Source organism: Clupea harengus, chromosome 2 (assembly GCF_900700415.2).
Source record: "Clupea harengus chromosome 2, Ch_v2.0.2, whole genome shotgun sequence".
In the NCBI taxonomy this organism is placed as follows: domain Eukaryota; kingdom Metazoa; phylum Chordata; class Actinopteri; order Clupeiformes; family Clupeidae; genus Clupea; species Clupea harengus.
In genome coordinates this window covers 29901248-29918885 of record NC_045153.1, presented here as the reverse complement: position 1 = coordinate 29918885, position 17638 = coordinate 29901248, and the positions used below count along the sequence as shown (strand labels likewise).

At 42.3% G+C, this 17638-nt stretch overlaps 1 protein-coding gene across 1 annotated transcript in view; it reads right to left on the bottom strand.

Moving 5' to 3' along the window:
- Positions 1 to 17638, bottom strand: part of LOC122133349 (butyrophilin-like protein 2) — a 33636-nt gene that overhangs the window by 684 nt on the left and 15314 nt on the right. Inside the window, exons 3-4 of the mRNA XM_042709394.1 lie at positions 8811 to 9155; positions 7936 to 8031 (exon numbers count right to left, since the gene is read on the bottom strand). Of these exons, the coding sequence (XP_042565328.1) occupies positions 7936 to 8031; positions 8811 to 9155 (441 nt within the window). The remainder of the gene's footprint in view (positions 1 to 7935; positions 8032 to 8810; positions 9156 to 17638) is intronic.

Below are 17638 nucleotides of genomic sequence, written 5' to 3'. Positions count from 1 at the left end.
TCGAGTTTTAGGGATCTGTGTACCTTGGGTCACCACGCGGAAGCTACGTCTTGTCTACCCGTGAGTTTTTGTGGCTGTTTTTGTGACTGGTTTGTTTCTCTACTGTTTAGCAGTTGGATGCGTGTTTGTTTTTGACTCGTTTTGGCACTGGAATTCGCCCAGCTTATCTGCCCTGTTTTGTCCACGAGGTATCTTTGGTTCTTTTTGGATCTTCTGTGTTTTTGGAAGTAAAGACAAAACCTTTTCCTAAAATCTGCCCTTGGGTTCTACATTTGCTCAGCGTGATGCACACTAGTTTAACAATCCAGCGGTCCGTGTTCAATCCCTGACTACGACCTGACCGAAGGATAAAGTGTCTGAAATTAACTTAGAAAAAAATGTATATTCTTGCATTGCATTATTTATCAGCTTTGTAAGTTGGAGCTAAAACGTCACAACTTGATCTGACAAAACTAGTGAACTTCATTAGGGCGAGGACTCTAGACCACAGTGGTGTTCTGGTCCGAGCGTGACTCTGAACACACAGACCTGCCCCACCACACAGCTATCAGATTGCTAAGCGTGGGCAAAGTGTTAAAGAATGTGGGACTTGAAGGGTCACATGTATCAATGGTGGGTACACACTAAAATCATGCTGAGCACTATCTACACATAAAACAGTGTTTGTGAAAAGATACTTGACGGGAAGACGTGCTTACCTCTGCGCATGGTCTCAAGGTGGCGTATGCATAATATTTGTATTTTTCAGATTGGCAACACGAAGAGGGACTAGTAATGATGCAAGTGGGCTAAACGGTCCATGTATCACTGCAGTCAGAACTTCTCATGCACATATTGGTTATTGTGTAGGCCAACTGCTGCAACTGAACTATCAATGTAGCCATCACGCCAATTGTATATGAAGGGACGCCCCTGTTCACTTGAAGGTATATTTGACAGTGCCGTGGACAGTATTATTTCACAGCAATGCCAGGTAATCGGTGTGATTGACTGTGCACATATTAAAATACAGGCACCAAAAGAGGATGATCAGTTTCTTTATCTTGTCGTTTATACATTTCCATTAAATCAATACCCATTTTACCACCATGATGCTTACAAAGTTCTAGCACAATGGCCTGGATGATTAATGAATTATTTGTTAGAATAGTGAACGGCGCAAATAGCAAAATGGAGAAATCCGTGATTTTGGTAAGAATACATTGTCAACATATTTATCCTTTCCTTTATTTAGCATATTAGTCTTAATTAAACTTTGAACACATACATGACCCACATTGCAGATTCTCATTATAATTCCTCAGGATGTGCAGCATTGAAGTTCATTCATAAGTGTGCTTTCCGTGGGAGGTTTACCCGGAAGATGTACATGCTAGTCAGACCAATTTAAGGTGTGTCTCGACCCATAAAAGGATCATTTTGGAGAGAGGACATTGGGTGCATTAATGTGCATGATTTTACACTGATTTGACTCTCATTCAGAATTATGAAGAGAATGGGCATACGTTGTGCATATGCTGTGCTTGATAACTCTGACGAAAAACCTCCTTACACATATTGTGGGGTTGTGCGTACACATGGTCCTACAGTTGTACACAAAGATGATACATTTGGTCCCAAAAGTCATATTTAGGAATTTTGTTAAATGAAAGGAAAGGAAATCCCTGAACTGAGCAATGGTGGCTGGTTGACTGATTTTGCATTTGCTGTTGATGTGGTTGACTTCTTGAACGAACTGAACTCTAAATTCCAAGGGTAGGGCCTTTTTGACACTTACAGCCTTGTTAAGGTCCTCATTAGGAAGTTGCAGGTTCTCAGTTTAAGTGTAGATCAACACATTCACCCACCTCCCAACACTGCAAGAGCAAAATCCATCAACTATTTCAACTCATTACAATAGATATGCATCCATGTTGCAGACTGCATGGTGAGTTTTCACAACAATTTTAGAATTTCAAAGCACTGGAAAGTAAGGTGCTTCTGTTTTAATCTCTTTTCGTGTTTGATGACAATGCTCAAATGGCAAAGAGGTTTAGGTCTGCTTTGCGGCAGAAATCCTATTTATCTCTCAAAGAAACTTTCCACATATGAGGATGCAAGCTCAAAGAATGCTTGTTCTTTTTGGATCCACATACATCTGTGAACAGACATTCTCAGTGATGAAGTTCAACAAGTCAAGGTACAGTCTGTCGGATGTGCTGTGCATTTGTACATCCATGACACCTTGTGTTCAAATGAGACCTTGTGTCCAAGTTCATCAGAGGCATTATTACTCCCACTAAGATGGATAGTTATCACAAAAAGCCACTGTGTTGACAAGTAAACGTATGCAATGACACAGCTGCTAAAAGTTAGCAGAGAAATCCTATCATCTAAAAGCCAACAATTTGTGTTTCTTTATTAACAAATCATCAAATTACAGTAAATGCTGTGTTCAGAAAATGCATTTCGTTGCAATGGAAGAGGGCAGTCATCCCACCTGGCCTTGATCCTGGGTCTACCTTTACTATAGGCCTATGCAAAGTTATAGGCCTATATCATTTACTTCATACAGTCAAGGTATTCCAAAGTGGCCTATATGGGGAACGAAATGCAAAGCCTACAAGCCTGCCATCTGTGCAATATATGTAATATTGGTCTAATTCTGGAAATAAATTGATCTAATCTCTCCTTAAACCATCAACAAACCAGGTTTAAGTTAATGCACACAAAAGCGACCTTAAGTGGCTGAGATTTCTTGAAGACACAGCAACTGAAATCAAACTACACCTCAGCTGAAGGTTAAACCACAGGTGTTGATGACAAAGCAATGGGGCTTAAGAAGCCAGATCCATTTTTTGTGCTGGCAGCGCCCACGATATTCAGAGCGTTTCTTTCAAGCTTTTATTGTTGCTTAGTTTTCAAAACCGTCTACCAGCACCGTATATTAATGTCATTAATTAATGTCAAAGTCAATATAGCTGACTGAAATTGTAGCAAATGTTCAGTACTCAGCAGATTAAATATGTGACCTTGACAAACAAAAGAGATTTGGCATTAGAACAGAAGCTGTCATCGCTTCAGACTTAGTGGTTTACGCTTTGGTTGTGGTAGTCTTTTTATATTAAGTTACGTGACTTGGTTGACTGGGTTTTCCTCTGACATGGCTGACACTGTTGATAATGTATGTTTCGCCCCCCTTTAATTGGACAGCAAGTGAGAAGTGACATTGGGAGCGAAGTGGAAAAAAAAACATTCTACACTGAGGATGTTTTTCCGCCAAGGGCCTTGAGCGCTGTTTGCAGTGGGCCACGTATGAAATGTATTGAAAATAGGCGTTGCCAGGGCGGGAAAAATACGCATTTGGTGGACACAGACCTTTTATTTAATATTTAGCAAGTTTAACACCTGGTGAAACTCAAAAAGCACAGCTAAGCTAATGTACTGAGAAAAATAAAGGTGATGTCGCACAGCTTTGTACCTGGTTCACCATTATGCCCACCCCCACTAAACCTCATTCTCATTCCAGGTCACAGCATCAGGGGCATGGAAGGGAGGGTGTCATTTAGCCGTTGAGCTCAAATATCAAAAACTGGTAAAAGGCCTGTAGGACCCCGAAAACAACGTTGATACGCCATCAGCACCTTGTATTGCTGATAGGAGGCAACAGTCAGGACCAAATGGGAGAGAGAGTTTGGCTTTTAACTGAGAATCTACCGCTACGGTAGCATTTCGGAACCTTTTGTTGAGATTTTCAAATCTGACCATTTGTCCTGTGGTTTACTTTGACATCGACTGTCTTTACATTGTGACTTTACATTGTTAAAAACTGAAAACATGAAAACTTTAATTTCTCAAACTCTTGTCAATGTTCTCTACGCCTGTGCTGTAATGCATTCAACAGTTTTAAATAACTGTCTGAACCCAAAAGGACCTTCACAACAAAGGTACTGTATATAGAATTTACCTATGGCTAAGCCCCGCCCCCCTTAGTTACTGTTGCTAACTCGGACAAGTTATCAGAGCTGACTAGAGTTTATAATGGCAGCTATCAGTGTCAAAACGATATCCCAAGAGGCTCTAGACAACTTTTGGAGACAAAAGAACCTGATTTCGTCTAGAAGGCTTCAAAAGGGACTTCATTATGCAATGGAGGGATATGTATGAAATTTAAAACTAGATATGGTGGATAACAAGCTTAAATTTGAGGCGAAAATGTACAGATCACTATGCAAGAGGGAGAACCCTCATCTCACGGTCATCACGATTGCAGATAAATACATCCAATACCAGCATTGTTCATGCACCGCAGGGAAAGATTAAATTAATTTACCTTCAGTTAATTTAACTAATCTGGAGAGGCACTGAGATGTAGACCTATGTTTATTATAACTAGCATTAACCTGCCCCTGACAGGACAGTGTCCTAACTGTCTAGCTAGCGTAAAGATACCTATTAACGCCCTAGCTATTCAAAAAGTGACAAACAGTTAAAAACATTTATAGATCGAAAAATATTTAATCAATCAATCTTACATATTTCAGTAGCGGTGGGTGTCTAGATTAGGACAGGCAACTTGTTTGGATTTCAACTGAAACGTGTTTTCAGTTTTTTTCCGTTGTGTAGACCGACACGCAAAATTAGCTGATACAGGAGGTGGAACCCATTAACAGCCTTTCTGTATATATGTCTATGAAAAACTCTATGACCCTCACAAATTCTCGTCGCGAAATCGAATTCGTTCAGTTCGTTCCATGAGGGTTTGTACACACAGAAATAAATCGCTGTCTAGTACACTAAATAACGCTGTACAACTGCAATTTTTTTGCACACATACAAGTTAAATACCCCTTTTGGGTAGGAGCGTATGGTGTTTAAAATCCGTTATCCTGGTTGATACAGAAATCAATATTAAGTACCGTTTACCCGCGTGAGGCTGTTAATAGGTCTCGGGCGTTAATACGGGCCGTTGTGATAGCTATCGTAACCGGCATGCGTGTGTTATCGGCAAATGTTCACGTTGTCATGTTAATTCATTATTAAACTTATGTATACTTGTGCATATCGATTGTTTAATAGAATGGCTGATTTTTAACAAAATGTCCGATAACTGACATAGCTACGCTAGCGCAGCTAGTGAATAGCTAACGTTAACGTTAGCTATTTTTAACCGTTTTAGCCAGAGATAACTTGCCTAAGCCTAGTATAACATCAGTGGTTAAAGTAAGCCGGTACTGTCAATGACAATAATGTGAATAATGAGTATGCCTATGATCTTGTAGGCTTAGTTGATTGCTTTAGCAGAGGAAAATTCCAACCTAACAAGAGTATGGCAGATAGCTAATGAACGTAGAGTTGACTGTGTGGTCTGCCACACAACTTAATCCACCGGAGACATTTGGCTCTGCCTTGTTTTAGTTTGGGAAAAGGGATAAAATATACCCCATTGCCTATCCTCTCATGATACCTCGTATAAGTGTTGTATCTACCCCATGCACATCGTTTGACCATTTTTGTTCAACTTACATTACAACAAACCCCATAAAACAAGTGAAGAATCACGGTTTCTAATGCTACTCTATGGAGTTGTAAACTCAAGATGTCCGAGTGCAGTTGTTACTAAACTGCCATTGGCTCGTCTGCGTTCGAGGGGCGGGGCTTAGCCATAGGTCAATTGTGAGTGAAAATATTAGGACAACCTTTCCAATCTGTTATTGGTGTCTCCTTGCCACCAAAACAGCTACAACTTGCCAAGGCATGAAATCTGCAAGACCTTGAAGTTGCCCTCTGGCTGCAAAATAGTAGCAGCAGATCCTTAAACCCTGTAAACTGCAAGGTGGAGCTGCTATTGATCTGACTAGTTGTTCCTCCAAATCCCACAAATGCTTGATCTAATCAAATCTGGGGAATTTGAAGGATAGGGCAACACCCGGAGTCCTTTGATAATTGTCGCAGGGTGCTTTAAACAACTAAAAGAGGCCACTGTCATTAGGGAATACCATTATCATTAATACGCAACGGCATTTTGGTGTGTTCACATTCCTACACAATCATTACATTTCAGCCACTTTGGTCACAGCAGCCAATCTATCAGTTCAGATAAGATGGGTGTTGCGATGGGGAGAGGGTAGTCACTAGCCTGACGATGTCATACTCATAATTCTAGTCAGAATATGAGTCTGAGACCGCTCCGTTGGGCTGTGATTATGGGGCGTGTTTTAACCGAACTAGAAAAAAAAGGCCTCTTCGCTCAATTGGATAGGCCTACAACCAATCAGAGCAACGTAGTATGACCATAACGTAGACCATGGGGCCAGCTGATACATTAAACTTTTACCGGATCCCGTAGGAAGGACGGCAAAAACATCTTTTCGATCGACAAATGCCTTGATCGCGTTTCTCTGTTCCTCTTTCAAAATGAATGTGCTGTCAATGTCTTCTAAAACAGACTCGAATTTCCACATTTCAGCTCTCCAACGGCAGCCATGTTTGTTGAAAACGAATTCACCCCAAAAGCTCTTTGGTGATGTGGTTGATTACGTTAGGGTTGATCATCTGTCCATCATCGTATAAAGCCCGCCCTGACAATTTGATTGGTCTATATCTCCTCACAGATTTTTGTGAGGAGATAATTTCTCCCCAACGGAGCGACACCAGACCGAACTTCCCGACCAAATAATTTGTGGGCGTGGCTAAGTTCGTCTGGCATCCAGGCTAGGTAGTCACCCCACCCGGACTTGAACCCGGGTCTACAGGGTGCCAAAACTGCACTCTGACCGCAACGCCGAAGAGCCAGGCTCGATGGTATGGTAGTCAGAGGACATACTCATGTGTAGTGACGGCACTCCATCACAATGGGGCACCCTTCCCTGATCAATACCCACATGCATTGTGAACATTGTGCACCCATTGTGCATTATATTCTATCCCTCCTCTGACCACTATTGGTAGGGACACACCACTACTGAACAAGAGATGCACCAACCCAGTCATCTGGCTATAACAATTTGGCCCTTTGGTCAACTTCCAGTGTCCAGAGTATCAACTATGTGAACGGACTACTTGCTTACTCTCTAATATAACCCAGCCCTGGAAAAATGACAAACTACCGTATTTCCCCAACTATTAACTTCACCGTATATAAACGCATTACAGTATTTTATGTAATTTTATAAAACAAGGCTGTGTATTGATAGATCGTTGGGGCCGGGTGGAAGCGCCAACTGAAAGATTGTTGGATCAACACCAACTAAAAGATATTTGGAGCTGAGATCAGCGTTTTCCAACAAACTTCCCGTGAAAACACCACTGTTATACCATAATATAACGGACCCCTATTTTAGCTCTGACGTTTGTTGCGTGATCTAGTAAAGAACTAGATGGAATCTCGGTCTGATGGGTAGGGTGTTGATTTATTTTATGCAAAAGACCTCGAGCACACACAACACGCTACGATGGAGAGAGAAGGAGGCTGGTCAGGATATATGGTCCATAGTGTAGTATCTTTTCTGTGTTGGCCTTGTCTTCAAGGTGTGAATGTAATACATTCCTGTGTGCATTCCGTGTTCACACGAGTTTGCAACTTGTAGTAACCAAAGTTTATTCAGCGTACCTCCATGCCATGTAGTTGTTGAGTTGAAATTAGACGCTAGCAACTACAAACTGTTAAGATGGTTCCTTAAGCTAGAGATAGCTAGGAAAGTTCATAGTCATTTTAACTGGCATGAGACTTCTCACACCTCTGACGGAGGTTCGTGCTCCATAGCGTCCAGTTAAAAAAAGATCTGGTGGGAATTCACAACACCCACTACTTTATCATTATGTTAGACTGAATGTGACTGAGTGTGAATGAAAATATATTTCTCAGGTAGGCTCTGATTGGATTTGGATGTGATTCAGACAAAATCTGATTGGGTTCCAAATGGAAAAAATTATGTGAACACTACATGAACTTACCTTTGACGTCCAAAAGGATCATAGCAGAAACAACAAGTGCCACTATAATGGCTGAGCAGCACAACACTAACACCAGTATGTGCATAGAGGAGAGACCTATGGAGATGAGAAGATGATTGAATCAAGTCAATTAATAAGCAATTCAGATAGTTACAGAGTATTTTTCATATAAGCTTTAGGTGTTTTGTTGAAACTTCATTACATTCTCACAATCTGACAGATCAAAGAGGGGCATAAAGTTCAATAAAAACTCTGGTCAGTTCTGTTCAAAAAGCTGTGATTTACACTTTCAGAGCCGGATGTATATAATACTTGTCTGGAGACATCTATGGTGAAATGTGTCCTAAATTGGTGGAATGACTGCAGCATTTTTACACCAATCCAAACACCTCCTGAAGACAGGAGGCTAAAGGTAGACAGTGTGACGTCTATGCGGATTGGTGGAGGTTGCCATGACAAAGCCATTTGCGGATGAAATGAGGAATGTTGCCAACATGTACGCATGAGGAGGCTCGTGCCCGACACTAAACCCATGCATGAATTGCCAGTTTTCAAGCCAAGAACTTCCACTTATCCCGATAGACGACTATCTGTAATGTGCCACTTAATTGGCTTTTCGTAGAAATGGTGGTGGAAGTGAGCACCCATGCGACAACATTTTTTTTAAATGTTGACAGTCAATTTGGCACTTCCATGACATAAGTAGCTAGCATAGCATCAGCCATTGAAATGAATGGTGGTACTTCCTCACTAGGTCTATATAATACCTCCATGATACCCACACCCATACTTGCTTAAATGTGAAGGCTGAAAGTTGGCAATACTGTTCTGGTTTCAGAGTTTTGGGCATTTTTTTGTGTGTGATGAACTCCTACCCAGCTCCTGCAGTATAACAGTAGTGTTGGCTGATAGAAGACCACTGTGGGCTTTACAGATGTACTCTCCTTTGTCTTCAGTCCTGACATCCTTCAGTCGCAGTGAGAAGTTGCCTTTGGGGATCTCTGACGTGAAGAACTCTGTTCTGCCTTGGTAACTTGAATCTCCTGGATAAGTTTCATTGTCTTGAAAAAGCAGAACTAGCATGTGGCTTTCATCTGAATCAACCTTTGCCCAGGACACCTCTTCAGGAGGAATATGAGAATCCACAGAGCAGTTCAGAATGACCTCTTCACCTACATAGGCAGTCACAGCATGGTCTGCTCCTGTCAACACCAAGTGCTCTGAAAAATATCAATTAAACACATTTGCTCATTTTAAATGAACTACTAAATGTACTAAATAAGGGCAACTACCAGCTATAGTGAACTTAAATAAGTATGAATGTTGAACTTGAACATCTAGATACAGGGCCCCCGACTGTAAACGATCAGTTCCAGCTTGCGTCCAAATTTATTTAAGGTGTGACTGAACAGACGTAAAAAAAAGGCATTCCTAGAGTCACTGTAGAAATGCTAGGCAGATGTAGCTTTGGCAAGCTGGTAAACCACAGCTTTCCACCATCACTTTTTCATTTGCTTTGATTTGTAATATTTATTGATCAAACTTTTAGGCTACTATTTTTTTTTCCAGTTCCTAGGTTCATCTTTGCAGTGGTCTACTAACTCCACCACAGGAAACAACTGATCAACACCACTGCTTTGCCTTCAGATATTTTACTGCAGAATTATTCATTGTGAGAGATACAAATCAATTCCATTTAGTTCTTCTCAAACATTTATTTTTCACCTAAGCTTCTCACAGACAGGCTGTTACAAATCATTTAACTAATTAATGCAGCATAGGAAAACAAAAATACTTCTGCTAAACATATAAAATGTCTGATCGTACAGTGGAATTAATCATAAAGGCAAACTGAAAAAGGCACACAGAACTCTGAACAGGAACACCCTGAGGCAGTAGTAATATAGAGAAATACAGATTCAAATAGAAAATACAAATGAGAACAGTTTAATTTATTCAGTGTGAAAGAATCAAATCAATTTCATTGAGTTCTTCTCAAACACTTCTGTTAAAGGACCATGCAAGGTTAAAACAATAACCCTCTCACTCACACAGCAAGTCCATGAAACACTACACTTCACTTCACTTCACTTCATTACAACCGCTCATGAGTGTCAGTGTGAATGTGCAAGCCCATGCTTAGGTAATCCATCTCATCCATACCAAGACAGTATGCTAGGAATTTGCTACACTAAAGGTTATAGATCTAGCAATTAAAGCATTCATTAACACATTAAGAGTTATATTAATTCACAACTCGAATATTTCAAGGACATCGAAATATTCAGTATTTTGTTTCGGGGGGACTAGATGTCACTTTTTCAATCAACTTGTGCAAAAGGAAAACGTGTTGTTACATCAATTTTTTCACTGTTCAAGCAACTATACCCATGTGTGCCTCAAAAAAAGAAGAATTAAGTCTTTGACTTTTTCTTTAGTGGTTTTGGCTATTTGTTTCCAGTGACTTTGCATCTGTAAATTTGTGTTCCTTTCAGAGTAGGGTGGCCAGACGTCCTTGACCAGGGTCAACAGCAATAAGGTAAGGGTTAGGGAAAAACAATTTTCTCATGGAAACATCATTTACTGATGATCCAGAAGGCATAGTTACTGTGTAGTGGTGTACATTAGAGGTGGGAGGAAAAAAATACACCGGGCGCCCCTCCTGTTAGCTAATAGTTAGCAGTGGTGCCAAAAGTATTGTGATATTTATTTATTTGATTTTATAATTTACATTTGTTTGGTATACACTGTTTTATACTTTTATACTGGTCAACTCTGATGACATTGCTTCTGAAGTCCACAAGATGGCACAAAACCTCATTCTTCTCTTGCATCACAGCGGAAATTTGAAAGGAGTCAAGAAAAACTTACCACGCCAAGATGCCCAGTAAACAAGCATAATATATGGGAGAAAAAAAAACAAAATGTTTCGCGGAATTAAATAACAATACTTGCTGTATCGTAAAATGTAAGGAACTGCAATAATATCATATCGTGGTCCAAATATTGTGATGGGTATTGTATAAGTATAAGTATATGCTGTGCAAAGCATTTAGTGTTAGATATGAGAGGATGAATTTACACTACTATTGGTAAAACAGATATGAGGAGGCAGATACCAACATGGACTGTTAGTGGCAAAAGAGGCAAAAAGTAGGTGATGTATTGGCAAAACCGATATAACAAACAGCTCCTATTCCCAAGAATTGCAAAATACTCTGACCTTAAGTAACTGGTTAAGCCATATTTCAGCGTTTTGTGAAGACACAGGGAATGTCAATGTGTCCTCAAAAAAATTTCTAAATCAATTTGAAAATACTTACCTTTCCCACATTTTGACTCCCATACAGTATATTTCAGACCCTACCAATGCTTCATAGCAATACACCAAGGTTATTTACTGAAACAGCACTAAATAGGAACTATCCATAGGTTTCTAAAATTGTAAGGAGCTATCTTTGTGATTGTGTCTGCTGTACACTAAAAGGGTGTGCAGCAGTAACACTATATGATCACCAAGCACAGGACAGGGGTATACATTATCATCAATAGAAAATAGCCACAAAAAGCAGTCATCGGGCTCCAAACACAATGTGCAAACTGCCCCAAGTAGCAAAAGTTTGAATGATTTTGTAAATGTTCCGTAAGGATTTATAATCAAAATGAATTGTGAAGATAGACCAAACAGTAACAGAGGGAAACATGGTATAACTTGCAACAGCTTATTGCTGATTTGTTTGATATTGGCTAAATGCCTTCTATATGCAATCATTAATGACCCTACAAAAATTAAGATTGGCCATTCACACAAGCATGTATTGGCTGCTGAATATTGATTGAGCAAATGTAGCCAGGTAAAAGCATACCAAATTTTCCAATTCTAGCAGTTCCTGAAAGATATTGAAATGTGTCAGGAGAGCCCCCTACAAAATGTAACCGAATTTGGCTTGAATCCAAAGCATACTATAAGCATACTCATTTTAAATACTTCAGCTTAAGCTGGTCTTGAGATACTGAAATGTGTCAGTTGTGCTCCCTACGGACGAAAGTTCATGAAATTTGGCGTTTGTCCAAAAAGTGTGGTAGCATTGCAGCAGGTCAAATTTCATGAACTTTGAACTTTTACATGATATTGGCTAGTGCACCAGTAGATTCTTGCATTGAACATTATTCACTTGGTGGTGCATACTCCACAAATTAATCATAATGAGCTAGGCCCTAGGGTAATGCACCTCCTAGAAGCTAACTTGCCATACAAATGTCTTAATTTTTGACTACATGGTTTTATTTCATGGAGTTATAGTCTATATTTCTGAACAAAAAATTACGTAAATAAATAAAACAGATTTCATAGGGCCCTCCAACACAAACATGCGGCAGCACAACTCAAGCTGAATGCTGTTAGATTCAGGTGAATTTCATATATATCGGACCATAACTCCACATACCATTCATAGTTTGAATATCACCAGGCCAGAGCCATCAGGCTTGGCTCCTGGGCTTTTGTCTATGTTGAGAGCCATCAGACATGGTTCCTGGCTTATGTGCAGCTCACTGTGTGTGCACTTGTGCTAATCGCCTCAGGACTTAATTCACATTCCCGAGACATTAAAAAGGAATGGAAGGGGGAGCTGAGCCTGTGACACAAGTGGTAGCATTCCGATACAATAGTGCCATAACGGTGTGGGATTAGTTGCTTTCTAACACATTTGTACCAATTCATTAAGCAATCAACAAAGTAATTATCCTTTGCCCACTTGCTGAGTGATTGAAGAAACGTTTACATTTACATTGTAAAATTTGAAGTGTTCTACAGGTCTATTGAGAATGTGCAGTTGTGTCAGTCTATCATCCAGTGTCACCACTGAGGCATCTGCTTGATGTATCCGTATGTGCTAAATAAAATAGAAGACCGATGGGCACACTACCCACACCTTATTAGATTGCAGATGACAAACTCATGACAGATACTATATAGCAATTTTAATTAGTTAATTAAATGTAATTGCATGTAAGTTACTGGTATAGAATAGCAGAATATTCATAATAATGTCATAACCAATGTGCAGACCCAGCCAATTGCAAAGCAACAATTTTTCAAATCCAGTCACAGTTATGCTAAGAAACAGGAAACAGTTATGCTAAGAAACAGAAAACAGTTATGCTAAGGAACTAAATGCACTGCTTGTTACTGTTACGGCCCTACTAATCAGGCCAGGGGCTCCGCCCCTTGTTGTGTTACGGCTGTTGCTCATCTGTCTCCTGCAGGGTGCTGAGTGCCTAACAGGTAATAGGCTGGCCTATAAGTGGCTGGGGTTTCGCCATGGACGGTCTCTCTCTGCTCCAGACTTCTGCGTTGCCGTCGTAGGGTACGGATTGTTCCAGTGGTGAGAGCCTGGGGAAAGACGTCCGACTACAGAACTCCACACTCAATGTTTCCTCCGTCCTCGTCGCGTTTTACATTATTGTTTGTTTATTTGATTACCCCTAGACACATTGCACGACACTTTCCTTTTAATTCATTATACTGACTCTTTGTACTATTATAAATAAACCCTTTTAATTATCACTACGGTGTGGTCAACCCATTTTATGTCAGGGCTGCCTTGAGCTAGGCAGTCGTGACATGTGGGAGCTCGTCCGGTGATTTTTCGCCGACATTTGAGTTTAGTAATTGGTCAAAAAATTGCGCTGCATTGTGCCATTGGACGCGACAAATGTAACGGTTATTTCGGTGAGTCAATGCAATTTTTCATTTCATTGAATAGGCTCAGCTGAAAAGTAATTTGGGAAAATCCCCGTAGTGATTGGGTTTTTGGATAATGTAAAACGCGACGAGGACGGAGGAAGCATTGAATGTGGAGTTCCGTAGTCGGACGTCTTTCCCCAGGCTCTCACCACTGGAACAATCCGTACCCTACGACGGCAACGCAGAAGTCTGTTAATATAGAAGTTAATATCTCTATAACCGTCTTTATAACCGTCAAGGCCTTATCTGATCCTTTCTGTGTGCTCTTTCGATGTGTTTATGACCCCACACATTCAGATCTATGACTGTAATAAAGAGAGTTATAAATATAAAATATAAAAGTTCAAGTTCAAGTGCTTTATTTGTCACATACATAAACATGTAGTGAAATGTAAAAAGGTCTAGGCTCCACACTGCAAAAAATAAGGAAAGAGTGCTGAATTAAAACTTAGTGAGTAACTAAATTGAGTTCAATAGTCTCACTGCCTGTGGGTAAAAACTCCTCCTTAGTCTCTCAGTCCTTTCATTGAGACTGCGTAGGCGTCTACCCGACGGCAACAGGGTGAAGAGGCTGGCATTGGAGTGTGAGGCATCCCTCATGATATTCCTTGCCCTCGATCCCACCCTCTTGTGGTAAGTATCTTGCATGGTGGGTAGGGAGGCTCTGATAGTCCCCTCAGCTGAGCGCACCACCCTCTGTAGGTTGGCCTGGTCTTGGGCGGTACAGCTTCCGTACCAGACGGAGATGCATCCTGTGAGGACGCTCTCCACAGCTGAGGAGTAGAATGTCCTCAGGATGGAAGGGGAGACCTTGAACTTCCTAAGCCTCCGGAGGAAGTACAACCGCTGCCTAGAAGACTTTGTCAGGTGTTGTGTGTGAAGGGTCCAGGTTAGGTCCTCAGTGAGGTGCACCCCCAGATACTTAAAACTGGGGACCCTCTCCACAGGCTCCCCGCTGATGGTGAGAGGGGTGTACTCACTGTCCTGCTTTCGCCGGAAGTCCACCACCATTTCCTTCGTCTTGTTGACATTTAGGGCCAGGTTGTTTGACTGACACCACAGTGCCAGGTCTGCCACTTGGTTCTGGTAGGACTGCTCATTGTTTCCGGAGATTAGACCCAGCATCACAGTGTCGTCAGCAAATTTGATGATGGAGGTTGAACTTTAGGAGGCTGTGCAATCATGTGTGTAGATGTTGTAGAGCAGCGGGCTCAGAACGCACCCCTGGGGGGAACCTATGTTGAGGGTCAGCGGCCCAGAGGTTACACCACCCCCCACTCTCACCATCTGGGGGCGGTCATTCAGGAAGCTGAGCACCCAGTTGCACATCTGGGTGTTGATCCCCAGCGACCTCATCTTGACGACCAGGCGCAGGGGGACTATGGTATTGAATGCTGAACTGTAATCTATGAACAGCATCCTCACATAGTTCCCCCTCCCCCATCCAGGTGGGTTAGAGTGGTGTGCAGAAGGTTGGAGATGGCATCGTCTCTGCTTCTATTTGCTTTGTATGCAAACTGGAGGGGGTCGAACGAGCTGGGCAGGGAGGTGCAGATATCATTTTTCACCAGCTTTTCAAAGCACTTCATAGAAATAGAATAGAAAAGCCTTTATTGTCATTGTATTTATACAACGAAATTTTGAGTGCTTCTCCTGTTGGTGTGACGAGGGACAACATATAACACAACAACAACATATAACATAACAATACTACAACTATCCAAAAACAGTAGGAACAGCCCCCCCAAAAATATATATATACTGTGGCATCACGAGGGGACGTGTGGTAGAAGGGCGTTATGTTCCTCTCCCGGAATGGCTACCACGCCACAAGATGGCTGCCGGGAAAACTACATCTCCCAGAATGCACTTCTCAGACAGGTGCAAATGCCTCAGCCCTCTGATTGAAGCTGGAGCTCAGGTGTGGGAGAGGGAGAGAAAAAGGAGGAGAGACACACACCAAGCGAGGGGCATCGTACGTGGCACAAACTAAGTTCGGTGTCTGATGAACTTTGAGTTAAGTTAGGAGCAACTTTTTGAAGCCTATGTTTTGCCTTTGGAGAACTTTATTGTTTTGCTTCCTGAAGTACTTTTTGTTGGTTAATAAACCGGACTATTCGTTGAAAAGCACTTTTGCCTGCTCTGTCCTGTTGTTTACGCACTGCCCTACACCTTGCTCAGTGGTGAAACCTCTCATGATACCACATGTGGTGGAGAATGCGGGCATAGGGCGTAGGTGCGAATAAGACGACTTCGTGGAACTTTTTTCAGGTCTTAACACAGCTGAACCCCAAAGCGAAATGGAGCAATTGTTGCAGGTTCTGGTGGAGGGCCAGAAGGCTCAGCGGGAAATTAATGCGGCTTTGCTGCAACAACAAGCAATGGCGAATCAACTTAAAGAGCAGGAGCTTCAACAAACAAAGTCATCACCACGGGCAAGTCATTTTATTTCTAAGTTAGGAGTGACGGATGATGTAGAAGCTTACCTCCATGCCTTCGAGGCCACAGCCGCTCGAGAGGGTTGGGCGAAGACGCAATGGGTAGGACTTGTGGCTCCTTTTCTTTCAGGGGAAGCTCTTAAAGCCTTTCGGGATGTAGAAATGAGTGTTGGGCAGGACTATGACAAATTAAAGGAAGAGATACTGAGCCGCCAGGGCCTTACCAAGTTTAGTTTGGCTCAACGGTTCCATGAATGGACATTTCAAACAGGGGCAACCCCGCGTGCACAAATGCATGAGTTGACGAGAGTAGCAAACAGGTGGCTGGACCCTGGAAAAAACAGCCCAGCAGCCATTGTAGAGGTTCTTCTCATGGACCGATATCTAAGAGCCCTGCCGTTTGAGGCTAAAAAGGTGATCAGCCAGCAGAGGCTAACAACAACCATGCAGTTAGTAGAAGCTGTAGAACAGTATCAGGCATCCATGGATATGCTTCGTCTCACCCGGAAAGAACCAACAGCTACGGCTCCTGTTCGCCGGAGTGGATTTCGCCCAGGAGTTTTTCAACAGGGTAGCTTCCCTGCTAGCTCACAGAGAAGGGTGCTTACCCCGTTTCAACAGCAACAGGGATCCTCCAACCCAGAACCTCGTCAGTGCTTCCGCTGTGGCAAAGTAGGCCATATCTCGTGGCAGTGTGACAAGCCGGACGAGCCAATGCCCACAGCTGCGTCCTCAAACAGTCAGCAAGCCAACTTTGCTGCTCTCCTTGGGGAAAGTGTGGACTGCAGACCAACCTGCCCTGTAACAGTAAATCAATGTGAGGTAGAAGCCTTGCTCGATTCGGGAAGTGCCCGAACACTAGTCCAGGAGTCCGTGCTGGAAGCATCACCTCTTCCCCAAAGTGAACACGTTCCGGTCGTGTGTGTACATGGGGACACTCGTGAATATCCAACTGCCAGGGTGAGGCTGAAAACTACCAAACGCACATTCAATATTGAAGTGGGGGTAATCAAGTCCCTCCCTGTCCCCGTCCTGATCGGTCGAGATTGCCCAGCCTTTTCCATGCTGTGGAAAGAGGCAGAAAAGAGGCGTAAGCCCGAGCCACGAAAACGTAGGTCTCTAGTCACCAAAGTTAATAAGTCATGGGTAAATCCTTCCAAGCCGTGGGATTCACCATCTGTTGTAGCTCAAGTTTTTGCAGCAGACTCCAGTGGTGGGGATTCAGAACCGGAAGAGACGGCCGACTCCGAGCTGCAACCCGGGCCAAGTGACGATGAGGCCGTGGACGTTGAAGCGAAACCACCACTGAAAGGTCAGTTTGGAACAGCCCAAATACAGGACCCTACCCTAAATAATGCGCTTAAAAATGTCCAGGTTGTAGAGGGCACCCTGGTGGGACCTAGGCTAACTCTGTCGTTCCCTCACTTTGCAGTCAAGAATGGGCTCTTGTATCAGGTCATTAAGTATCAGGATAAAGTTTTGGAGCAACTTCTGGTGCCAAAACCTCACCGTTCCA